We start from the raw sequence: 25,888 nt of genomic DNA, 5'->3' as shown, positions 1-25,888 counted from the left end.
CCAGCTTGCAGACGGCCTGTTGTGGGACTTCTCAGCCTCCGTAATTGTATGAGCCAATTTCCCTAATAATCCCATAATCCTCTATCTATCTATCTATATCTAATCATCTATCTCTATCTATCATCTATCTATCTATCTATCTATCTATCTATCTATCTATCTATCATCTATCTATCTATCTATATCTATCATCTATCTATCATCTACCTATCTACCTATCTTTCTATCTCCCATTGGTTCTTTCTCTGGAGAACTCTAATACACATTCCTCTTCAGCCTTAAAAGGAAATAAAGTTCTGACACATGCCATAACATGGATAGACCTTTAAGACATTATGCACAGAGAAATAAGGCAGGCAAAAAAGGAGAAATATGGCATGACCCTACTTACTTGACCTATCTGAAATGCTCCAGTACATAGAGGAGAAGAAAGTAAGACAGTGGTTACTAGGGATTGGGACCACTATCCTGCTTTCTGTCAGGGAGGAATGGGGAATGATTATTTAATGGGTACAGAGTTTCAATTTGGGATGATGAAAAAGTTCAGGAGATCGATGGTAATGATTGTACAACAACGTGAATATACTTAATGTCACTGCCCCATACACCTAAAAATTGCTAAAATGGTAAATTTTATGTTATGTGCATTTCACTGCAATTTTTAAAAAAGGAAAAAAATAATTGTAGCCATCAGTGACTCAGTGCTTATGATGATAGCTATGGAACTGCAGCAATTTGCTACCTCCTTAATTTTCATAGTATTTTATAGGTAAGCAGACAAGCTGAGAAAGTCAAGCCCCATCCATGAGTTGTATTATAGTTTATCTTTCTGGTCTACCAGTAGCTCCTCCCTCTCTGCACATTTTCCCTCCCCTCTGCTGCTCATTCTTAAACCCTTGACTTCATAGGCTGGGAGTATTAGGAAAAAGGCAAGTTTTTAATAGACTTTCTGAATTGTAAACATTTTCTTCTATTTTTGTATACTGAAATGTTTTTCTTTAATCCTGAATATTTTATTAAATTTGTGATTTTTCTCTTTAATCTGTTAGCATGGCATATGATGGTAATGGGTTTTCTGATGTTGAGCCATTCCTTGCATTCCTTGGGATCACCTTACCTAATCATATTATATACTGTTGAGCTTGATTTGCTATTTTATCTAGGATTCTTTTATCTATATTAATTTCTGCTTTTCCTATGAGGTTTTCTCCAGCTCTGAAATTTTGCCCACCTTACAACTACAAGTCAGCCTGTTACTGTTTCACTGATGCTGGAAGATGTGACACTCCTGGGTCACCGAGAAAGAACTTTATGGCTCACAGCAATAAAGAAGTTTGCATCAGATCCCCTTGACCCCTGAATCCCACAAGACCAAAGTGAAAAGTTCCAGACAGGGGCTGCACATGCAGTGAGTTTAGCTGGCATATATGCTATAGCAGTTGAAGGACACTGGGCTTGGGGAATCCACCTCCTTTATATTATACAACACCTGCCCTTTGCCGGAGTAGCTGGGATTACAGGCATGTACCATCGTGCCTAGCTCAGTTTTGTATTTTTAGTAGAGACGGGATTTCACCATGTTGGTCAGGATGGTATCGATCTCCTGACATCATAATTCACCCGCCTCAGCCTCTCAAAGTGCTGGGATTACAGGCGTGACCCACCGTGCCCAGCCAGAACCTCATCCTTCAAGGTTTTTCACTGATAACTGGCCAAGGCAAGGAGTGGTCAGGGCCTTACATTCTTGACATATCCAGAAAGTGCAGGTACTCTTAGGGTTCAAGGCAAATTGCCTTTCCTAATGTGGTTTTCCTATCAAGGTTACACTAACCTCAATTAACGTGAGCTTTCTCTTTTAAATCCCAGAAACTATTTGGATAAATGAGGGATTTATGTCTTGAAGTTTTGGTAAAACACTGTAAACTGGGCCTATGTTTGGGGCAGAGAAGGGGGGAGTTTTGATGTAATCATTTTTTTTTTCTTGAGTGAACATTTTGTATTTTCCCAGAAAATTAATCCATATCAAAAAGTTCTCAAATATATAGGCTGATTTTTTTTACAATTGCTTGCATCTACTCTATTTATATCTCCTTTTTCATTGAAGATATTTCTATTTGTGACTTTTTTTGCCAGTCTGACATGTTCCCTCCCAAAAATCAGCCTTTGGTCCACATTCTACAGCTCTTGCATTTTCCTCTCATCTCCATCCTCTGACACAGAGTGATGGGGACTATTTGAATCTTCCACATACCCATTAACAGGTTCCGGCTGGAGTGGGAACCATAGTTCCTATTTCATCCTGTTTTTGTGGGCTGGTCCAGCACACCTTCTACCTTCAGAATTTCTGTGAAAGAAGGGACAAGTCTCTGTGCTCACCACACTCCTAGAGGTGCCCTTCCAGTTATTACAAGAACTTCCTCACCTTGCACTGATCTAGCAGTGGCACCATGGTAAGTCTGTCAGTTTCTGAAGCAGAGTAATCTATTCAAACCAAGGGGATGTTTAGTTTCATCCGTGCAGGCACCCCCAACCAGGTAATTCTGATACCCATCCCCTTTGCTTGGTATGAGAAACAGAAATGTTGGTGACGTGGTCTCTCAGTAAGCCCTAGATGAAGGGGGGATGGTATTGTCCACTTGTTACTGATTGTAGTGAATGCTTATAATTTTATGTGGCCTTGGCACTCATTGTGAATATAAGTTGGACTTTCCCATACAGAAGCAGAGCTCAGTCACCCTTGACAGAGTTTCCAGTTCTGTGTCTCCCAGTTCCTCAATGTGGTTCATCCAGATGGCTGCCTTATACAGCTGCTCACTGTCAACCACTTTGCTATGGGACAGCTAGATGCAGCTTGCCTGACTGGCCTTGTTGACCCTCACATGGGCTGTGTGGATATGTCACAATGACTACCTCTCAGTCACAGAGTGGTCTCCTGGAACTGATGCCTGTTTGCTTTCAACCTAATTGAAACTCTTCATGGGAAACTTGTTTGAATAATGCCCTGGACCCAATAAAGGCACTTGCCCATAGGTCCCTCTCTTTTTCTGCCTGCATTCCCTGACCTCCATGTGTGTGGCCTCCAGATGTGCCATGTACTTCCCAGGACCTATAAATAATAATACCTGGAATCTCTCTCAAGCATTGAGTCTCATCACAAGCTCTCCATCGTAAATATCTTGAATTAAAACATTGACTCTCTTGAGAGTGTAGAATATTAATAATGCTTCTTCTACAGCTTTCGGCCCAGTTGTTAAAAAAAAAAAAATAGAGACACTCAAGAACAAATTGTGGACCAATATTTTTTGAAGTACCCTTTGTGATAAACAATTTAAAAATTGAATAAGGCCACCCAATACAATATTATAAATGAATTGATTAGTATACTACAATCCAGATTATAATTTAAAAAATCAGATAGCTCAATTTTTTAGGAACAGAAAGTAGAATGGTGGTTACTAGGGGTTTAGGGAAAATGGGGAGTTGCTGTTGAGTGCATATAGAGTTTCAATGTTGCAGGATGAAAAAGTTCTGGAGATTTATTGCACAACATGAATATACTTAAAACCAATGAACTCTACAGTTAAAAATGGTTCCGATGGTAAAAAAAAAATTTTTAAAAAGAAAAGAAAACCAGATGTCTGACATCAAGCTGATATAAGGAATTTATTGTGTAAAAAAGAAACATCTAGAGAATGCCACAGACAGGCCTAGTATGGCTACAGTACTGTATATAAAAGACAATTGCTCACAATGATAGCACTGAAGCACTGAGAGATATCAAAGTACTTTCTGAATTGAAGTCATGTGATACTTAGTGCGGTTTTAATATCCTCATATATATCAAAGTTTTACTACTCTGATACTTTTGTAAACCAGGTAACCAAAACACTCAATCATACAGCTTTTGGTGACATATAACTTGGCAATAACCCAGTCTGGTGATACGTAAAACTACTCACTGTACTCATCTGGTATATAACCGCATGAACATTTTGAAATTCCAATTTCTTGGTCAGGTGATATATTGCTTGAATTCATTAAATATACTTAGATTTCTGTATTATACAAACAAAGTTAAATGTACAACTAAATTAGTATATGAAAAGTGCTCACTATGTTTTTACAGGAAATAATCCTGACAAAAATGTTTAATGAATGTACTCTATACTAATTCTGCCTTTTCATACTTAATTCTAAATTTCTCCCCTCTAATTTACAACAAATTTTGTGATTTTTATAAGAATCTATGCCTCTCCAATTCTCAGATTCTTCTCTTTTCTCCTTTATTTCTTTGCTTAAATTCAGTATAAGCTTTCTTGGTATTTTAGGCTTCATGCACATTCTTATTCCTAGACACCAGCAGTTCTTCAGAGACCTAAAATCCAGTATAGGGATTACTGTGTTAGTTCTTGAAAAAGCATTAAAGACATTTTTTCCTGAAATATACAGAACATGTCATGCCAAATCTCTTGTTTACATAATAAACTGGTAATACCGGTGAATTGCACATAATAGATTTTATCTCCAAGATAGAATAACTTAAATATTAAAACGTACCTTTGACTTTGTAACAGACAGCAATATTCAATACAAAAATCACAAAACCCACTAACTTTAAATGCTGCATAGTACAGCATACAAACTCATCTCCCTATGACCTATTGAAACTATGACAACTTTTTAAGCTACTCTAGCATTTAAACCTTAACTAGAAATTTATACGAAACACGATTTTATGTTCAAATATGGAAATAAGTAACATAATTCCAAAACCCAAAAGCATTCCAGCATTCTGTAAAAAGAAATACCCCCAGCGGCTACATCCATGGTCACTAGCATCATTGTGCAGCATTTCAGGTACCTTAAAAAAAAAAGTAAGGGAAAATAAGAGTGACATTTAAGTTTTTAGAACTACAGATTAGTTTTTAGAAAAATTTGTAGGACAGTATACTAGCTTTATTTGTAGCTATACTGTGAATTAATTCCTTAAAACATGATTACATACATACTGACTCTAGCTAATAATGTCACACAGCATTTCCTAGCAATTTAACAATGATTACTCATGATGTTCTGGGCAAGAAAAAGTTTGTATTGGTTCAGTTTGCTCCACTGGAAAATGAAAAGCGATATTGATTTTCGTACTTCAGTTACTGGCTGCATATTTGAACTGCATGTAACATGTAGTTTGTCTTTAGTTCAGAGACAGAAAACCTTATACTATATAAGATACATATTGTCTTTGATTGCTTACAAAGTAAAAAATAAAAATAAAATAATGAAATACAATTTTAGCAGTAAGATTGGTTGGGATTGTTTTGAGGACATTAGTGACAAAAAGATATGACTCCTTTGTTAATACACTAAGCATTCTGAAGTATACAGCATGCCAACAATATGCGTCTTGTCTTAGACTTCCTACAAATCTATAGAAAATTCACTGCCTGATTACTGAGATCATACCCTAAAATGATACATCAGAAGGATGTAGATATTTTTGTGAATCCAGACACATATTAAGCAAGATAAAGGTGTGATCAACAATTCAAAAAAAAAAAACTCTAAAGAACCTATATTCTTATATGCCACAAATTTCTGAATATAGAATCACTTCTCATAATGACTGCATTTAAAACCTTTTTTTTTTTTTTTTTTTTTTGAGACAGAGTCTTGCTCTGTTGTCCAGGCTGGAGTGCAGTGGTGCAATCTCGGCTCACTGCAACCTCCACCTGGGTTCAAGTGATTCTCCTGCCTCAGCCTCCCAAGTAGCTGGGACTACAGGCACATGCCACCACCCCTGGTTAATTTTTTTGTAGTTTTTAGTTGAGACGGGGTTTCACCATGTTGGCCAGCCTGGTCTCGAACTCCTGATCTCAAGTGATCTGCCTGGTTTGGTCTCCCAAAATGTTGGACTAACAGGCGTAAGCCACCGTGCCCAGCCGAAAAAAAAAAAAAAAAGATATTTTATTGAGCCTATAGTCCTAGCTACTCAGGAGGCTGAGGTGGAAGGATCATTTGGGCTCAGGAATTTGAGACCAGCCTGGGCAACATAGCAAGATTCCACTTCCTGCTGCCCCAAAAAGAGAGAAAAAAAATGAGGCTTTACCGAATATTTTCTCTATTTTATTGTTGGTCAATAATGTAATAAGACTTCTTAAAAACTTACCATATCAACCAGAGCAACATACATGAATAAGCCAGCAGTAAGTGCAAATATCCACATAGAAACATTTTCAGCATAATGACCAATGAAAATTCCTGTTGCCATTCCAAGATACGCCAGCATGGCTGACAAAGCATTATAAAGGACAGCCTGCTTAACGGTCATGCCAGCCTTTAGTAAAACAGCAAAGTCACCTTTAATGGAAAATGAAAAAGGAGGAAAAAGTCATTGAGAAATCATTTTTAAGACACATACCAAGATACTTCCCAGATTTAAGAAAATTTTCCAGTGTTTTTGAGAGGGGGAAAAGAAAACAAAATTAAGAATTACCTAGGGTTAAAGCAGTGTTACTCAGTAAATCACCCTAACAGCTGTAGAAACTATTGTTTTTCCTTTTTATTCTTCATCATTCAACTTGATGTACAAAGTACTTTTTTTTTTTTTTTTTTTTCTTTTTTTTTTTTGTGAGACGGAGTCTTTGTCTCCCAGACTGGAGTGCAGTGGTGCGATCTCGGCTCACTGCAAGCTCCGCCTCCCGGGTTCACGCCATTCTCCTGCCTCAGCCTCCCGAGTAGCTGGGACTACAGGCGCCCGCCAACACGCCCGGCTAATTTTTTTTTTTTGTATTTTTAGTAGAGACGGGATTTCACCGTGTTAGCCAGGATGGTCTCGATCTCCTGACCTCGTGATCCGCCCGCCTCGGCCTCCCAAAGTGCTGGGATTACAGGCTTGAGCCACCGCGCCCGGCCTACTTTTTTTTTTTTTTTTGAGACAGCATCTTGCTCTGTCATCCAGGCTGGAGTGCAGTGGCACTGATCTTGGCTCACTGCAACCTCTGCTTCCTGGGTTCAAGCCTTTCCTGTGCCTCAGCCTCCTGAGTAGCTAGGACTACAGTGCATGCCACCACACCTGGATAATTTTTTTTACTTTTAGTGGAGACGGGGTTTCACCATGTTGACCAGGGTGCTTTCGAACTTCTGACCTCAGGTGATCCCCCTGCCCCGGCCTCCCGAAGTGCTGGGATTACAGGTGTGAGCCACTGCATCTGGCCAGATATCTTATCCAAAAAAATTTTTTAAGGCTTATACTTTGTCAAAATCATAAATACTAAAAATTTAATATTGTGGTCTTGCACTGTTTTCAAGGAGCTTGGAATTTGGCCACAAAGAAGGGAGGAATGGGTGGAGAACACACATGAGATGATCAGCAAATGATAATGGTAATGCATAAATAAGAGCTGAAGAGTTTAATGCTACAATTATAAAGGGAGAAAAGAGACACATGAAGATGGAAATAAGAGAGGGGCTTCATGGGACTCGAATGTGGAACATAAATTAGACGCTGAAGATTATAAGGAATGGCTGAACGTGTAACAAGGAACAAAAGTGAAAATGGCCATCAGCGGTATGTGTGTGAATATATCTCTAAAACAAGAAAAACAAGGACGTGAACTGGGATCCAGAACTAGGGAAGGTTTTAAGGCCTAGTGACAAAGAAGAACAATATTCAAAACACAACTCATCCACTTCCCTTCAATTCCAATGAGATTCTCTTTCTCGACTTTTGTTAATGGAAGATGATTCCTTTGTATCCTGTAGTCTTATTCACCTTGTGTGTATGAAGATGATCCCTGATGTCATCAGTGTGCTGCTTAGCAGACTTATGAGAAGGCATGGAATTGATGAAGAAGCTTGCTGAACTACCATTAGCAAAAACCAGTAACACTAGAACGTTTCACCCACCTGGCAAATACAATTTATGTGGTTCTCTTACCTAATTCATGAGGCAACTCATGACAGAACACAGCAACAGAAGTACTCAAACCACTTGATAAGCCTTCAGTAAAAGCAGCACCTGTGTAAAAATCAATCAGAAAAAGTTTGGCTACACTAATTTGTGTGTTTTTTAATCCTATCCGTATGCAAAATGAGGTAACAAGAAAACGGTATTTTGGCTGTGAATGAACAGAAATTTCCCAACCCAACTCTGTATCTTCTTTGTAAGAAATCTTAGAGTACATTCCATGAGGTCTAAATTTCCCAAAGGAGCACATCAGGCATGAAAGAGAAGGGAAGGTTTTCTATGCCTTAGAGTGAGCGGATAAAGTTATACAAGTAACTGCTACCATATAAAAGGCATATTCAAGAATATAAAATAAACTGTTTAAAAGGTTTAGGAAAAAACTCTCCTGTCAAGGGTATAAACATGTTTCACTTGCCTCAGAGGAATTTACTATGTAACTAGATGTTTACATTTATTCTTTCACTGTTTCAGTGAGAAAACTCTAGGACAAATAGCTGTCCCCTTTTAAAAAGCTGACATATTATACAATCAATTATAAACCATGACTGTGCTTTTTTTTTTTTTCTTTTTTTCAGAGACAGGGTTTCATTCTGTTGGCCAGGTTGGAGTATAGTGGTGAGATCATAGCTCACTAGAACCTCAAACTCCTGAGCTCAAGCGTTCCATCTACCTCAGCCTACCAGGCAGCCGGGACTACAGGCGTGTGCCACCATGCCTGGCTAATTTTTTTTTTTATTTGTAGAGATAAGGTCTCACTATGTTGTCTAGGCTGGTCTTGAACTCCTGGGCTTAAGCGATCCTCCTGCCTTGGCCACCCAAAGTGCTGGGATCACAGACATGAGCTACCGCATCCAGCCGACTGTGCAGTTGGACATTCCTCCTTTGTCTGTTTCAGCTCTGCATAATATAGTACAAGAGGAAGAGCACTCGACTCCCAGGGAGCCAAGGCCAGGCCTAGATATAACACAGCACAGCCTCCTTGGGCAAGTGGCACCACCTTTACAGACCTCAGCTGCCTCATTGCATGGTTCCTTCCAGCACTAAATTATTAAAATTTGTAAGTATTCTGTTATCTCCCAATTGTGGTATAACAATTTATTAGCAAAAGTTCTATAATTCTTCATAGGATAGAGATTGGTAACTGGACTTAGATGTATGAAGATTCCTTTAGCATAAAAGATGATGGAAAATATAATTTTACTTTTATAAATATTACTTATATTATTGATAAGGGAACTTCAACATATAGGGAGAAAAAAAAATCTCATTCATGCACCATACAAATTAAAGACTGATATTAAGAACTTGCAATTTAAGAACAGCTTTTGACAGTTACAATTTAGGTAATGGGCTAGGTACAATTCCTAGCATTTAATCATACCTAATATTTATTGAGCACTTCATTGTCAAAGCAGTAAAAGAAAAAGTAACATTTTTATAATCTTGGAAGTCACTAATATCCTCATCTAAACTAATCTATTCTTTGTTAAAATTTGACTAGGTGTTTAATGTGACATTTTCAGAAACAAGGAACAAATATATAGATATATACCAATTGCTAGGCCATCGCTGAAATTGTGCAGGCCATCGCCCATTATCACCATCCAGGCCAGAGTGGCGATGCCGGCATCTTTCAGCTCCTCCCGAGAGTAGCGCTGGCTGTGACTGTGAGGATGGTGGTTTTGGTGGTGGTGATGATGGAGAATATGATGGTAGTCATGATGGTGGTGAATGAGATCATCTGACTGGCCGAGTGTATCGTGGAAATGTGAATGGCATTTATTCTTGCACCCTCTGGGTACGTATTCATTGTAGACTTCCTGTGGATGAGCATGAGCTATCATGACCTCTTCTTCTTCCAAGATTGCAGGCTGCTGAGAATCAAAGTGGGAGGGCTCTTGTGAGTCTGCTTGTAAATAGCCTTCAGTTCCTAGGAATAAACATAAAGGGCATGGGGACAGTTAGAAGGCTTTGTTAACGGACTTGGAGACATTTCAAACCTGATTGAAAAAGTCAACAAAAGATCTTAAAGCACGATAACTCCTTCATATCTGCAGAACTAAACATTAAAGTATTACTGATGAAAAACATCAATAGATTTTAATGAATTCCAGAAATGGAATGGTCTCAAATATTAAGAATGGATTTTAAATGTTAACCTTCAATAACTACCTCTCAGATGCTCCCTTAATTTCTTCTGCCTCCCTACCTTTTTAAAAACGACTTTTTTCCTCATCCTAAGAGAAGAACCTGCTTGTTTTAGAAAACATGTTATGTTATTTAAAATATTTATTTTAGAAAAATATCTTAGAGAAGTAATGAAAATTAGAAATAAAAAAACAAGCATAATCCTGCCATCTGACCTCCTCTTTTTTGGAAGGCAAAATTCAAGGAAAAAACAGAGAATCTGAATTATTTCATCATCACCAAGAGGAATTTATTATCTATTTGTGCAAAGGAAAATAAATCGCCACAATAAGGTTTTTTTTTCTCCTGTACATAGTTATCAATTTTCTTGGAACCATCCCTGACACTGCAGTCCATTTCTAGGGCAGGTATTTCCTCCCCATCATTACACATTTCACTGGAGTCCATTTAAAAAACTGAAGAGGGGGCTGGGTGCGGTGGCTCACACCTGTAATCCCAGCACTTTGGGAGGCAGAGGTGGGCGGATCACAACGTCAGGAGATCGAGACCATCCTGGCTAACACGGTGAAACCCCATCTGTACTAAAAATACAAAAAAAATAGCCGGGCGTGGTGGCGGGCGCCTGTAGTCCCAGCTACTCGGGAGGCTGAGGCAGGAGAATGGCATGAACCCCGGGAGGCGGAGCTTGCAGTGAGCTGAGATCACACACTGCACTCCAGCCTGGGCAACAGAGTGAGACTGCGTCTCAAAAAAAAACAACAACCATATATCAAAACAGTGTGGTCTAGGCACAGTGGCTCATGCCTGTTGTCGTTGGGTGCTCAGGGAAGGCCTCTAAAGGAGATACCTGATTTGAGACCTGCACAACAAGAGGAGGAATGCATGTAATGGTCTCAGAGAATGGTATTCCAAGTACAAGGAATAGTGAGTGCATGGCCCGGAGACAAGCCTTATGTGCTCCCAGCGTGAAAAGAGGGCCAGTGGGGCTGGAGCACAGTGAACAATGCGGGAGAGTGGTGGGCTCAGCGGGACCTTGAAGATCATGGCAAGGAGCTGGGTTGAAAATACGAATCTTAACTCTGTCTGACAACATATGCCAAGCAAACAGCCAAGTTTCAGGAAAAACAGGAGAAACATGGTAGATACAACCTTAGGCAAGTCATCAAAATTAACACCACCAATAAGTGACAAAGAATCATATCAGGTGGCACACCATGTCACAGAAAAGGACAAGTACCATTTTGTGGTATTCCTGCCAAAACTGATCAACCTAATCATGCAAAAACACTAAACAAACCCCAAATTAGAGGCAACTAAATGCAATATTTGATCCTGAATTGTGCTCTGGAACAATATTGTGGTGGGGGTTGGGGGAGTGTTGGAGTAAAAAGCACTATTAAGGCATTTGGAAGAATAACGTCTACAGAGAATGGCACTGTATCAGTATAAATTTCCTGATTTAATAATTAAACTCTGGTTATATGAATGTCCATTTTCCTAGGAAACATAAGTATTTAGGAGTAAAGAAACATCATGTCTATAACTTACTCTCAAATGGTTTAGAAAAAAAGTGTGTGTAGCTGGCCCCTTAGTCACTAAAAAATTAAAGAAAAAGGTGTGTGTGTAGACAGAGCTAGAGAAAGACAGTGAGAAAGACAGTGTGGTAAAATAACTGGGGAATATGAGTGAATGGGATACAGGAATTCTTTTACGATTCTTAAACTTTTCTATGAAAATGAATTTACTTCAAAATAAAAAGTTACAGAAAAAAATAAATGTAAATATACAAAAACAATGTACTCACTGGCAATTTTTTAAAAAGTACAAGATATTGAAAAAACCAAAACCAAAGGACATGGTCCCATTTCTTCCAGATAGTCCAAGTTGCCTGCAAATCATACAGCAATGAACTCCCTCCAGCCCTAAAATTTATGCATAAGAACTTACGATCATCTGTATCTACTTTCTCCTCATTTGTTGAAAGTTGAGATTCATACTTGGACAACTGCTTCTTAATCTCCACATCATCATCATTTTCAGGTTTCTTCTGATTCTAAAATAGTGAGGGAAAACAATACTTTAAAACAGTAATTTGTTTATATGTACAGCTTTCAATCAATAACCAGGTAAGCAAAACACACAGAATGCCCCCACAGTCATCTACTCTAAGTATGGTCCCACACAGGCACCACAATATCTCCTGGGAACTTGTCAGAAATGCATACTCCTGGCCGGGTGCGGCAGCTCACGCCTGTAATTGCAGCACTTTGGGGGGCCTGTATTCCCAGCTACTCGGGAAGCTGAGGCACAAGAATCGCTTGAACTCGGGAGGCAGAGGTTGCAGTGAGCCAAGATCGTGCCACCGCACTCCAGCCTAGGTGACAGAGGGAGACGCTGTCTCAAAAAACAACAAAAAAAACCCAGCTAGGGGCATTTCCTTCAGGCATCTAGTGATCTGGTAACCACCTGCCTGGCTTCCTCCATGCCTCTTCTGCACACTGAAACCCCAAACTTCCCATACTTTTTATAACCTAAAACTATCGTTTTTTAGTTATTAAAACACTTTTCTTTAATAAAACACCATTAACATGATTTCTCTTTTAAAACAAGCCTCTATTAATCTTCAATTCGTCACTGGGCTTTTTAACCATCCCAAATACCATACCAGAGATATTGTCCCTAAGTCCAAGCAGCCTTTATGTTGTGTAAAGGTCACTGTTTGAACAATGGTGTCTGTGTATCATCTACTTATACAGAACATTTAAAATAAAAGTTATCACATAAGTAACAGATTTCTTATGTGCAGTACCTTTGAATATGATGATCACCACCATACCTAAGATTTCATTCAAGCTCTAATAGCATATCAAGTGTCTATACATTCTTAAGTTTTAAGAGCTTTTAAAGGCAAACACGGCCGGGCACGGTGGCTCACGTCTGTAATCCCAGCACTTTGGGAGGCCAAGGCGGGCGGATCACGAGGTCAGGAGATCGAGACCATCCTGGCTAACACAGTGAAACCCCGTCTCTACTAAAAATATAAAAAATTAGCCGGGTGTGTTGGCGGGTGCCTGTAGTCCCAGCTACCCGGGAGGCTGAGGCAGGAGAATGGCGTGAACCCAGGAGGCGGAGCTTGCAGTGAGCCGAGATCACGCCACTGCACTCCAGCCTGGGCGACAGAGCGAGACTCCATCTCAAAAAAAAAAAAAAAAAAAAAAAAAAAAGGCAAACACACACACAAATCTTTACACTTATCCTGAATATAATGCCTCAATCAGAGAAAGTACTTAAATATTTGTAAAAATAAATGAACTCAGGGTATCTTAAATCATTTATGCTGGTGCTTTATTTCTCATTGGGCAATTGTTCTAGAATGTATAGTTTAACCAGTTCTTTCATTCCATAAGTATTAAGGGCCCACAATGTTCCCTTTGCTAAATGCTGGGAGTAGAACACAAAATAAGCCGCACAGTCTCTGTTCTTATGGAGCTTACTATCCACAGGGGGAGGGGTTTTACACAGGTAATGATTATATACTTCTTTGACTATAATTTTTGATACATTTTACAATAGAAAAGAACAGAGTGCAATTAAGAATGTATAATAACATGACCTCAATAATTTCCAGGTGGCCACTGAAAAAATATAACTTATACCAAGACCTAATATATAACTTATACCAAGATAGGCAGGAATTTGGTGGGGAAGGTTGGGGAGGCAGCATTCCAGGCAGGGAGTAGCACCAGGAAGGGGCCAGCACTGTTCTGGAACTCAAAGAAGTACAAGGTGGCTGGGGCCTACTAGGTCAGAGGGGGTGGCCAGAGATGAGGCTGAGGCAGCTAAAGGAGATCAGACAATAGAACTCTGTTGAGAATAGTGGGCTTTGTCCAAAAACTAATGGAGCCACTGGAAGAAGGATTTTAAGTAGTGGTGTGCAACCTCATCATATTTTCATTTAAACAAATCAGTGCCCGCTCTGTGAAATCTAGATTGGGAAAAGGAGGAAAACAAAATAATGTGGACAGGCTCCTATTAGGAGGCAGTAACTGTCACTCAGGTGGATGATAACCATGGCTTGGACTAGAATGACTGCAAGAAAGATGGAGAGGAATGGAGAGACCATGGACATATTTATTAAAACTTGGTTTGATGTGGGGATGAGGGGGATATCAGAGATGATTCTCTAGTTTTCAGCATGAACAATAATCTTCACTAGCAGAAGGTTAACCTTAAGTAGCAGAAGGCCTGTAACCTAAAAATATGATATACAGAATCTCCCAGGGATGCAGGATGGATCTCTTAAGAAAAATCCTAAGTAAAATGCCCTGTTATGAGCTTGAAGAACTCCCCATATTCACAATATAATGAGTAGTATTTTTCTTTTTGAGAGAATTAGATTAAAAATTATTAAGTAAGTAACTTTAATATCTGGATGCCTTTAACAAAAGATAAACTCAGCATATTCCAAAAAGAGAAGAGAACATGTAATATTTGCAAAACTCCTATGGGAAGTCTTCATCTTTCTGTTTCATGCTCCTTAAACGTTCAATATTTACTACCATCTATTATGTACCAGACACTATTCTCCACGTTGGAGACAGAGCTGTAAACAAGACAGAGAGATCCTGGCTTTTAAGAGCTTACATTCTAGTAGATACTATTTTAAAGCAGAGTGCATCAAACTACTCTGACTATAACCCACATTAATATATGTAATGTAAAATAGTCATATATATAATATTATTGTTGCATTTAAAAATACTGGTTATGACATACAGATTGATTTTACAACTCACTAATAATCTAGTTATAACCTAGAGTTAAAAAAGAAAAAATTATTCTATGTCAGATAACAGAGGGCCTATTTCTTGGAGTCCTAGGTTAAAGAGTGCTAAGTTAAAGAAAAGCTATCCTTAGCTGGGCATGGTGGCACGAGCCCGTAGTCTCAGTTACTTGGGAGGCTGAGGTGGGAGGATTGCTTAAATCCAGGAATTTGAAGCAAATGAGCTATGATCATGCCACTGCACTCTAACCTGGGCAACAGAGGAAGATCCTGTCTCTTAAAAAAGATCTTGTTTTCTTAAAAAATGAGAAAAAAAAAAGAAAAGCTGTATTTAGGTAAAATTTGGAAACGAAATTGAAATGAGAATGTTAAATAAATTATGACATTTTGACCCAGACGTACAGTTAAAAAAAGAAAAAAACAACCCATCCCCAAGTCTCCCAGAATGAAAATTGATCTTTTTTTTTTTTAAATGTAAGAATAATTGCAGAAGACTTAAGTCTGCAATTAAGAAGTAGGAATAAACTAGTCCATATATGGCAGATAACCTAAAACTATGATATATGGGATCTCCCAGGGGTGCAAGATGGCTCTCTTAAGGAAAATTCTAAGTAAAAAATGCCTGAAGAGCTCCCAGTACTCACCACATAATGAGTAGCTTTTTTTTTTCTTTTTGAGATAATTAAATGAGATTAGAAACTATTCAATAACATTAAGAAACAGTCCAAGGGAAGCAATTGGGTCAATGGGCAACACAGAAGATGACTTCCTTGATTAAGAATAAATAAGCTATTCTTATTTTACTTCTTCCCTCTATATTTAGGTCCACTAAAGAGAGGGTTCAAAATTTTTGAGATTTTGGTGAATGTAAAATCGCTAAGAGCAAGTACTCCTAGTATGTAAACACTCTCCTGTTTACACGCACATTTGTTTCCCACAGTGAGCTCTATGCTCAGCAAGAATCAACTGTGTTAGTTTTGAAACCTCTTCATGCCAGTTATGCTTATTACTGTAACTGCACAATTTAATTACACATTGCTCAAACTATGAAATGATAGTAATGAGTTACTTCTTTTTTTGGGGGTAAAGATAGTGTCTTGCTATGTTGCCCAGGCTGCTCTCAAACTCCTGGCCTCAAGCAATCCTGCTGCTTCAGCCTCCCAATGTGCTAGGATCATAGGCATGAGCCACCATGCCTGGTGGGGGATACTTAATTCCGTGAACACAAAAGCTGAATACTTGGAAGATTCAAAGGCAAGGTGCTAAAAAAAGATATCAAATTACGTAAGGCTACCACTGAATAAATTTTTTTTTAATTTCCAAAACCTAGATTCTACATTCAGAATAGCTTTAAGTGTGTAATCTCTTGTTCAATTTTAGAGAGACCAAAATTGGAAATCATAGATGAAGCAGCATGGCTGATAAAGAAAAAAAGAAATGATACAGAATACGGAACTCCAACTTGAAGAAAATCCTGGTCAATATCAAATGACCTGAATATGAGTGTACAGATGTATTAGGTTAGATTAAAATGTTGAGATGTGAACACATCACTTTTCTTTTCTTTTCTTTTTTTTTTGAGACAGAGTCTCGCTATTGCCCAGGCTGGAGTGCAGTGGTATAATCTCAGCTCACTGCAGCCTCCGCCTCCCAGGTTCAAGCAATTCTTGTGCCTCAGCCTCCCAAGTAGCTGAGATTACAGGCATGCGCCATCTCACCTGGTTAATTTTTGTATTTGTAGTACAGATGGGGTTTTGCCATGTTGGCCAGGCTGGTCTCGAACTCCTGGCCTTAAGTGATCTGCCTGCCTTGGCCTCCCAAAGTGCTGGGATTACAGGCATGAACCACCCCACCTGACGCACATCATTTTTAAGAGTCTCCTGACAGTCTTCTGAATGACTTGCTTGATCATATCGAAAGTGGCAAATTACCATAGGCGACTCAAAAGGGTTTTTTTTGGCCAGAAAGAAAGAGCCTATTGTTTGATTTCATACCATTTCTGATCCAATTTGCAAAGGGCAAGTGTGTAAAAGTCACATACCCTTTAAAAGAAAACAGCACATTTAGCTACTGGGTGACTAATTGGAAATTAATGACATTAGTTAATCATGACTACTAATAAATATTGATAGTGTATGCATGTATATACGATGCTTCTGGTCTTCAAGGCCCTGCTGGTACCTTGTCTGGTCACTTATACAGGTGTTCATCCTTGCCTTTCTTACCCTGTCATGAGTTTCAAAAGAATAGCAAAGATAGAAAACTTCAGAGCTATTAAGATATAGAAATGCTCCGCATAAATATCTCTGGGACCAAAAAGTACTTCAAGGGTACTGAACTCCCTCTCAGATAAAGCTCATACAACCTGGGCATGCTAGTCTAACAATCTAGTTACAGTACTACTATAAATAAATGTCTGAAGCATAGTAAGTACTCGGTATACTTTTTCTTACCTTTTTCTTCTTATCTTTAAATTGTTTGATCAATGTGAGGACATGTTCAACAAGAAACATGAAATACAGGCCTCCTAGAGCTGTTAGACCCTTCCATGTGGAATCAAAATAGGCACTTTCTTCTATATTTTGAGAAGACAGATGACTGAAAAGTGGTCCTCTTTTCATTTCCATTGCTGGTTCTTCATGGCTATGACTATGGTGGTGACTCGCATGAGACTGAAGGCAAAATAATTTGTTATTTATAAATTCACCAGTTTCACACAACGAGTCAGAAAGTTGGCTAGGTAAGGTCAAAATTGAAATCATTCAGTTATGCAATTATTCAGATACTTCAGAGATGAGGTGAAGTTTAGGACATTAAAAATAAAATGACCAATGAGCAGCTAGCTATCTAGAACTTAATGCATGTCATGTACTTCAGATACATTCCCAGTGACCCTCACAATACATAAATAGTGAGCATTTTCAATGCTTGACAAATTACCATGGCCACAAATAAGAGGAATACTAGACTTAATGTGCACAGTTTCTACTGCCTATTTTCCCAACTGAAAAGCCCATACCAATGTCATCAGACTAGTATCGTAAGAAGCCTAGTGTGTGTGTGTTGGGTCCTGGCATGTACCCGAGATCCAGGTGCACTGCCCTAGCAGCCTGTAGCTGAGTGGAGTAGTAACTACTGCTATTGCACATTAGGGAATCGGGTGTGGAACACACTAAGAGACTGGGGGGTCACAGAGTACACCCCATACACATGCCACTTTCTATCAGTAGGTATTCCCGAATGTCTGCCATCTGGTGGTCCAAGAGCTTGTCAGAGCAACATAGTTTTCTTTCACTACTGAATGGAACGTGAGATTTGTAGTGCTCTAGGCATGGTGTGATTTCCTTTTCCCACATACTCGAAAACCTTTAATGGGAATTTAAAGAATGAAACATGCATTTTTTTAACTGAGCATCTATTCCAAATACCTGACGGAAAAGTAAATTCACTTTACCAAACTTGTTTTATGTGTCATGAAGTGTAAATCTCTAAATACATAAACATTCAACTCTGAAGAAAACCTCCAAGTTTCTTGGGTATATAAAGGGTCACATATTTTATTTCTTGGCAATTACACTAACAGATAAAGCAGATAACTCACATTGCTGCAGTCCATCACAGTACTAATAGCCAGGCAGAATTTGTCTCTTTTTATTAAGTGGGTTTCAAAAAGTTAAATTAGTCTGTGTTTTGTAAAAGGAAAGCAAAATTCACAAATGTATTAAGATCGAGCAGAAAAATACAGCTTTCACTTACCAAATATATTTTAAAATAAGCTTTTCTAAACCAAATTTCTAACATTTTATACAAAAAATTCTAGTATAAACCAAAACATATTATTTTTTCAATGTTGAATAATCAAACACTAACAGGACAAATTACTATACTTACATGTGGAAGAAGGTGTAAAAAAGCATCACCACTCAAAGTCCCAACGGCCAGTGCCACAAGGAAACTCAGGAGAAATTTGAAAAACACCCGATTCATGAGAGGCACTAAGATAACCCCCAGCAGAGACAAGAAACTGATGATAGAAATGGCTATAAAACCACCAACCCAGGCTGTCAAACAAAACAAAACAGAACAAAGAAAAATTATACAACTAATAAACTTTACAAGAAAGACTTTTGGAGAGTAGCATAGAGCAACACATAAAAGGAGAGAAGCTAAAAACACACAAACTCAATGCAAATAGGACCTACTGTTGCAATAGCACAATAACCAAGAAATCTGTTGTTGGCTCAAATGAACAACTTGACTGGTACTTAAGAACTCTCCAGGTAAGGAGCATAGCTCTAATGGGAAATTCTTCAGGTCGGGGTGAAGGAGGAAAAAAAAATGGTTACCAAGGATGAACTGTAGCTCACTTAGGAACTGAGCTTTCAGACTCCCATAAGAGCTAAATTATAAAAGAATTTTTTTTTTTATAAAAAAGGAAAAGAAAATAAAGAAAAGAAGAGGAAGAAACCAGGAATTCAGTAATGTCCTCAGGAAACAAAGCAGTGATTCCTTCCTCATTATTTTTGAGCAATGCAACCCTACGCTATAGCAGCCTATGCTAGCTTCACCTATCAATAAGAATGTATCAGTATTAGGTTTCTAAGCAGCATAAATGAACCCAAGACCTCTTTCCAAACAGTGTGACATGATATAAAAATCCCAAATTTCAGGTGATCCTGACACCTTCTTGTAGGATGAACCCAGAGAAGTCCTAATTGAAATTTTATTTTCTGGGTTTTTTTTTAAAGGGCAGGGCTAACACTCTTCCTTGCTTTCTTCACATTCAAGGCAAAGAACAACTAAGATGACATATTCAGAATTGTACTGGAAAACAAATAGGCTGATGCAAATCTAAGGAAAAGTACAACATAAATGAATCTACTGAAATTGTTTTTACATAAATAAGGCAATTTTACCTATTTGTAATGAATAGGTCTTTGGAGGGATTTCAGCCTTCTTTTCACTTGTATGAATCAGACAAGATCTAGCATCAATTTGGTTGATGATGGCTGGACAGAGATAGTTGAACTCGGTTGCATTCAGCGGAACCTGGATGCCCATGCCATGAGATGTCAGTAGCTTTGATGCATTGAAACACTGAAAGAAACAAAGCAGTGAAAATCACCAAAAGGCATCCCCATGAGAGTAGTGTGATGACACAATACCCTTTTTTACTAAAGCTACTTCTTTGTTTTCTCGAGTTAATGAAAATTAAAATCAACTTCTGTTTTGGGCACTTTGGAACTTGCCTCCAGCTACCTGGTGATACTATGTCACCACAGTGGTACCCCACCTCTTCTGTCTACCTCATCAGAGAAACAGTACATCACGAGTCACCTAGGGAGAAAGCCTCAGGTGGAACAAGCACGAGGATAAATGGAGATTCACAAGCCTGTTAACTCACTGTATAAACGTATTAAGGAAATGAGCTTTAATTTCAAAATGGGGTTCGTCAGAGATTGAGAAATATGTTGCTTCAGTACTAACGCTATCTTACTTGGCCTAAACAAGTCCAAGACATGCCTCTCTTCTAGTAATGACTCTACTTGCACAAACTCAGTTCTGTCTACATACCTGGCAAAGTAATGCTCTGCAATGAGAGGATATTAAACTATGCAGATTATTCTTGTGGAGGGCAAGGCTGGTTAATAAAACAAACCTGTACCAGCAGGCAGATGTTTACAACTATTTAATTAGATGACAAACTTAGTTTGAAGATACTCCTCTGTGCAATCTCTCCCCCAGCCAAAAAAGAAAAAAAAAAAAACCCAACAAAAAACCCCAAAACTGGCTTTAGTACCAGTTTCTCATCTTCTGTAAAGACATTTTCAACTCCCACCACAATTCTCAGTTGGTACAACTCAGAGCAAACTTTATCATCAGGGCTGCTATGGCTATGACCACTACTAGAATTAGTACAGTCACATGCTGGTTTGAATGAAGTACTAAAGTTTTGCATATTAAACTGTATCAACTAATTCCCTTTTCCTTTTTTTTTTTTTTTTTTTTACATAATTCCCTGTTCTTGACATCTCTCAGCCAAGGCAAATTATGTAGAGTCTGGAAGTCTACTCTAGAAAAACTACATGAACTCAGAACCTCACTGCCCAGACTATTCCCTTGTCCAGCATGACATTCATGGAAACTGTTCCAATTTCAATCATTCCTCAAGTCATGGTGGACCTTCTGTCAAGGAGGCAGCAGTGGTATTCTCAGTAGTCTTCAGCCCCCTCAGTCACACCTTTCCTTACAATATGGATTCTAACTCCTGCTTTCAACCCCTCATTTTCTATTTTTTATTAATAATGTTCACCTTTATAGACTTTCTCTAAAGATAGCCTTGATATCTTTCTCTACATATTTTATATTCTATATTAGAAAAAATGTTAGGAGGCAGCACTATGCTCACCAAAAGAACTGTTCCCTAAGTTCTGAATTGGGAATGTTTACAACATAGCAGGCATGCTTTGTGGCAAGTGACTTGCTGAGAAGATGGAAATTCCCTTTTCGATAACTTCATCATTTTACCTTTGCTTTAAACTCCTCACAACTAGAGATAGAGTAGCAGAGACAGGACAGACACACAGGTATATTAAAATAATGAACAGCACTCATCTTACCTCCTGAGGATTTTCATTCGTGTTTCTGGAATACATAAAGCCTTTTCGGGGCTCACTCACAGATTCATTTGTTTTCCTACCAGCCAGCCGGCTCACCCGGCTCTTTTCTGTGACACTGGGTGGAGTGGAGCTGCTTACATCTTTGGGGAAGAGTTTTCCAGGTCTTGGAGTCTCTATTGTCTCTAGAAAGTGAGTTCCTTCAGAGACAGTGTTGTACACAGTTGAGGTCACTTCACTAGCACTAACACTGTCCTTGACATTCCTTCTACCATTGGGATGTTCTGGTCGGTGAGCTCCTTTCCCCTGGCTGTTTCTAGGATCTTTACCTGAACTATCTGAGTCATGGTCTGGGCAAAGAGCTTTTCGCTTATTTTTACCAGAAGCAGCATGATTACGGTGAGAGTGATGCTCATGGTCAGAGTGATGCTCATGGTCTGAGTGATGCTCATGGTCTGAGTGATGCTCGTGGTCTGAGTGATGGTCATGGTTATGGTGTATATGGATTCTTTTAATCTTATCTATGCCTATATTTTGAAGTAATTTTCTGAACCCTTCAACTGACAAAGAATTATTTTCTCCATAACGGTAGAAAAGCTGTTGTAGATGATATTGCCGTGTGGTAATTGCTAAGTCAACATTAATGCCAGATTCCCAATTCGGACTAATTTTCTCAGTGGTCTGGGGGAAAGCAGCTGCTTTTAGTTCATGAAAGGGATTTGTGACAGAGAGGGCGAAGGTCAGGATCAAGATTACAGATAACTTCCTCGCCATTGCGCCTTCCTAGAAAAGACAGGAAAAAAAAATTCTTGACTCACCTCTAAAACAAATTAAGAAACCTCATACTGAAAATTAATGTGTAATCAAAGTTGCCAGAGCATCATGTGGTGTGACCAGTGTGACGCTAGGTACTGTGAAGATGGAAAGAACTAGAATCCTAGGCTCTACCCTTGCATTCCTAAAACACATGAAACAACTGGAGAACAGCTGAGTGCTAAGAGACTGCCATTAGCACTGTAAAAGCAATAGTAATACAGAGACAGGGGAGATCCACGTGGCCACAGCCATCAACTTCTTACTGAAGTTGAGAATTTATTTGAACGATTATTTGAATCATTGAGGCCAATGATTCATAATTAAATCTAGGCTGGGTGTGGTGCCTCATGCCTATAATCCCAGCACTTTGGGAGGCTGAGGCAGGCAGATTACCCGAGGCCAGGAGTTTGTGACCAGCCTGGGCAACATTGTGAAACCCTGTCTCAAAAAAAAAAAAAAAAAAAAAAAAAAAAAAAAAAAAAAAGAACGAAATGAAATCTAGCTACCTTGATGATCACGATCATTTCATAAAATAACCTTCAAACACCAAAAAAATAGAAATAATAATCTCAGAATTCACATATTTAAAAAATTTTAAACTAATACATTCTCCTTATATACAAGTCCATTTAAGACCCCTTTCCCCAATCACAATCCTCAAAGGTGCTCAATTTTGCCAGCGTATCCCTCAGGATATTTTCTATGCATACTCAAATACATGTATACTTAATTTTTTAAAAAAAAGTTTTGTTTTTTTTTTTTCTAGAGACGAGGTCTCACTATGTTGTCTGGGTTGGTCTTGAACTCCTGGCCTCAAGAGATCCTCCACCTTCAATTCCCAAAGTGCTGGGATTACAGGTGTGACCACTATGCCCAGCCTCAAATAAGTGTATACTTTAAATACACATTGAATCTTTTTTCCGACTTGACAATGAATCAAACACGTTATGTCCATACATAGAATTCTTAAAGTAAATTGAACTCCATGAAAAACTCACTGTAGCATCCTTGTGTTACTACAAACCAGTCAACATTTAATCACAGGCTGTTAATCATCCACAGCAGTGTTTGGAACCAAAGGCCTATGCCCCAAAGAGGAGGGAGCAATTGACTTGGAGCTTGAAAAGCAGAATTCAGTTAAGCAGAGCCAGAATTCAGTTAATTCAGATCCAGTAGGATGTCCAGCACCAACGGTGGAGGTGATGGTGGTCAAACCCACATCTCCAGCAAAAGACGCAGATGTCAAGTTTCCAACTAAGCAAGAGCATGGGGCTATCCAGCTCTACCACGGTCAGCTGTTCTTCTTTGGACAGGGCTCTCGCATTCATTACCTTATCTAAAATACCGGTAAAACCTATTAGGCAAGGCGAATGAGGAAAACACAGGAAGGAATGTATATTACAAGTACTCGTTAAACTCATGTGTTGCACAAGTGCGGGTTATCATACAGGAACAGTGGGAAATGGAGATACGGCGTAGAACGAGGCTCCTGAAAGAGGAATCTTTGGGGCTTGAAGTTTCGGGAATTCTTTTACTAGGTAAAAGATAAACATTTAGAAATCATTCCCAGGAGAGAGGCGAGGAGCGGGGTGGGTGGGGACTAGCACAGGGGACAGCTCCGAGCCTTTCTCCAGGGAGGATGCTGAGAGCGGTCGTGGACCCGTTGAAGGATCTCCTTTCCTGCAAGTTGGTGTGTGCTGGAGGAAAAAGGAAAGCAGAAGGGAAGGGCCTTAGAGAAAAAGGCGAGTACAGAAAACGGAAAAGAGGGCACAAAGCTGTCTTCTGAAAGCTTTTCATTTCTAAACACGTCAGTCCTTTCTTCGAATATGGGATGAAAAGTACGGATCTTTTCCTCAAAAAATCCTCCGTTGCACCCCGAAGCCCATCTGAGCACCCTAAGAAGTCCGGCTTTCTAGGGCGAGTGGGCGCCTGCGGCGGGCTCCCCCCAGCATCCTCTTTCTGTAGCCCCCCTGCCCGGTCCGCAGGATCCTGTTCTCCGCAGAACCACCCCCCCTGCCACGCCTGTCTGGCCTGCGGAGCTCCCCTCCCAGCCGCCCTGCCCCTGGACCTGAAAGACTCACGTCTCGGCGGCCTCGTTGTCCCACGGCCCGGCCACGCGCACAGGTTTGGTTCCACACGCGCGGTCCAGAGGGCTCGGAACGGGCCCACTGGTGTCTTCGAGAAATCTCTACCAGGCGCGAACACGCGGTGGTTTCATTGGGTTGGCTGCCCCTCGGTCCGGGGGCAGCGCCGCGCAGCCACCCGGCAGCCGCGCCCCTAGCCTTCGCGAAGCTGGAGGACAATCACTAATTACTGCCGCGCGCAGCGCCGCGGGGAACCACCGCCCCCTTCGCCCAGGACTTCGGGGCATGCGCAGTGCGACCCCGGAGCCCGGCTCCGCAGATGGATCCGCTTTTCCGTGTGTTCGCCGACGCCGCGGGGGCGTGGCGCGGCCCTAGAGCACTGTAAGCAGTTGGGGGTCATTTCCTCAAGGCCCTACTCGCTAGCCAGCACCCCCGGGGCCAGCCCTGGCTGCTGCTGGGAGCCAGGTCGTAAGGGGCAGCGGGATGTTTCTGACGCTGCCCTGGCACATTAGCCCCGGGTCCTTCGGGAGGGTCCTGAGCCACTCGGATCGGATTTCGCTCTTGGGAAAAAGGCCTGGCTCGTGCGCGGAGCGGGGCCAAGGTCCAAGAGCAGAGCTAACAGAGCGGCGGCCTTGCACTGCGGTTCCAGCCTGTGGTGGGAACAGAGAGCCGCGGGGGGGCGGGGCTGCCTCCGTTTGGCCCTCGGCTGCCTGCGAAACATGGACCGGGTGATGCCCCAGGAGAAACCACCCTAGTAGTTCCGCTCCGAGGGCGGAAGTGCGCGTCTCTGTCTGTGCGGCTGACCAGTTAGCGACATGGTGGCACCCGTGCTGGAGACTTCTCACGTGTTTTGCTGCCCAAACCGGGTGCGGGGAGTCCTGAACTGGAGCTCTGGGCCCAGAGGACTTCTGGCCTTTGGCACGTCCTGCTCCGTGGTGCTGTATGACCCCCTGGTAAGAGAGGTCGCTGGACGGCCGACCCTTGTGCTTTTCGGGTTGAACCTGTGGACGTGCTCCGGGCGCGCTGTAGTTACCGCCCCAGACCTAGGAGGCGAGTCGGGTCGGCTCAGGGGAGCAGGGTTTGGGCTCGGAGTCTCCAGTGGACCTACCGGACTCGCTCCTCGCCCCTCACCCTTCGCCGTCTCACGCGTGGCGTCATCCTAAGGTCATTGCTGCCCATGACCTGCCAGTAGCCTGTTAGTCCCACGCAGCAACCCGAATGATGAGCATCTTACCTGGAGCCTTCCTCGGGAACTGTAGTACAGTTAATCGATTTGGGTTTTAAAACAATTGAAATTTGTAGGTAGATTAAAACCATCATCCCACAGGTGCAATCTCATTTCTGTATTTCCTTCAGTTTTGGTTAATGAACTTTTGTTGTATTGAATTTCAAGGAAATGTTACCTGTGTTTTAGCTACGGGAATGGACATTTCAGAGAAAGTGCCAGGTTGGGGGAAAGGTCATAGGGGATGGG

At 40.5% G+C, this 25,888-nt stretch overlaps 2 protein-coding genes across 3 annotated transcripts in view; one reads left to right on the top strand and one right to left on the bottom strand.

The window, feature by feature from the left end:
* Positions 1–3,644: 3,644 nt before the first annotated feature.
* On the bottom strand, positions 3,645–24,692 carry SLC39A6 (solute carrier family 39 member 6). Its single transcript, XM_003261915.4, has 10 exons — positions 24,412–24,692; positions 21,518–22,297; positions 19,814–19,994; positions 18,789–18,958; positions 17,351–17,569; positions 12,062–12,167; positions 9,519–9,896; positions 7,937–8,017; positions 6,167–6,357; positions 3,645–4,861 (listed from the first exon to the last, which is right to left on the bottom strand). Exons 2-10 carry the CDS (start codon positions 22,286–22,288, stop codon positions 4,709–4,711), a joined length of 2,250 nt encoding a protein of 749 aa, XP_003261963.1. The 5' UTR covers positions 22,289–22,297; positions 24,412–24,692; the 3' UTR covers positions 3,645–4,708.
* Positions 24,693–25,135: 443 nt separating this feature from the next.
* Positions 25,136–25,888, top strand: part of ELP2 (elongator acetyltransferase complex subunit 2) — a 44,785-nt gene continuing 44,032 nt past the window's right edge. Inside the window, exon 1 of one of the 2 annotated variants that reach the window (XR_004029642.1) lies at positions 25,136–25,367. Coding sequence is in view for 1 of the 2 variants with exons in the window: in XM_030810563.1 (XP_030666423.1) it covers positions 25,230–25,367 (138 nt within the window). In the remaining variant the exon portion in view is untranslated. The remainder of the gene's footprint in view (positions 25,368–25,888) is intronic. The other variant, XM_030810563.1, reaches the window with a different exon arrangement.

The sequence above is a fragment of the Nomascus leucogenys genome, chromosome 4 (assembly GCF_006542625.1).
Source record: "Nomascus leucogenys isolate Asia chromosome 4, Asia_NLE_v1, whole genome shotgun sequence".
In the NCBI taxonomy this organism is placed as follows: domain Eukaryota; kingdom Metazoa; phylum Chordata; class Mammalia; order Primates; family Hylobatidae; genus Nomascus; species Nomascus leucogenys.
This window is presented reverse-complemented; position numbering and strand designations above follow the sequence as displayed.

What these genes read in the sequence shown, in the direction of transcription:
- SLC39A6 (XM_003261915.4), bottom strand. Translation starts at nt 22,288, where the DNA reads ATGGCGAGGAAGTTATCTGTAATCTTGATCCTGACCTTCGCCCTCTCT. An exon ending in CAGCGATGGCCTAGCAATTG is followed by an intron (nt 8,018 to 9,518) that starts GTATATATCTAT and finishes ATTTTTACACAG; the next exon opens with GTGCTGCTTTTACTGAAGGC. An exon ending in ATGTTGCTCTGGTTGATATG is followed by an intron (nt 4,862 to 6,166) that starts GTAAGTTTTTAA and finishes TTTTTTTTTAAG; the next exon opens with GTACCTGAAATGCTGCACAA.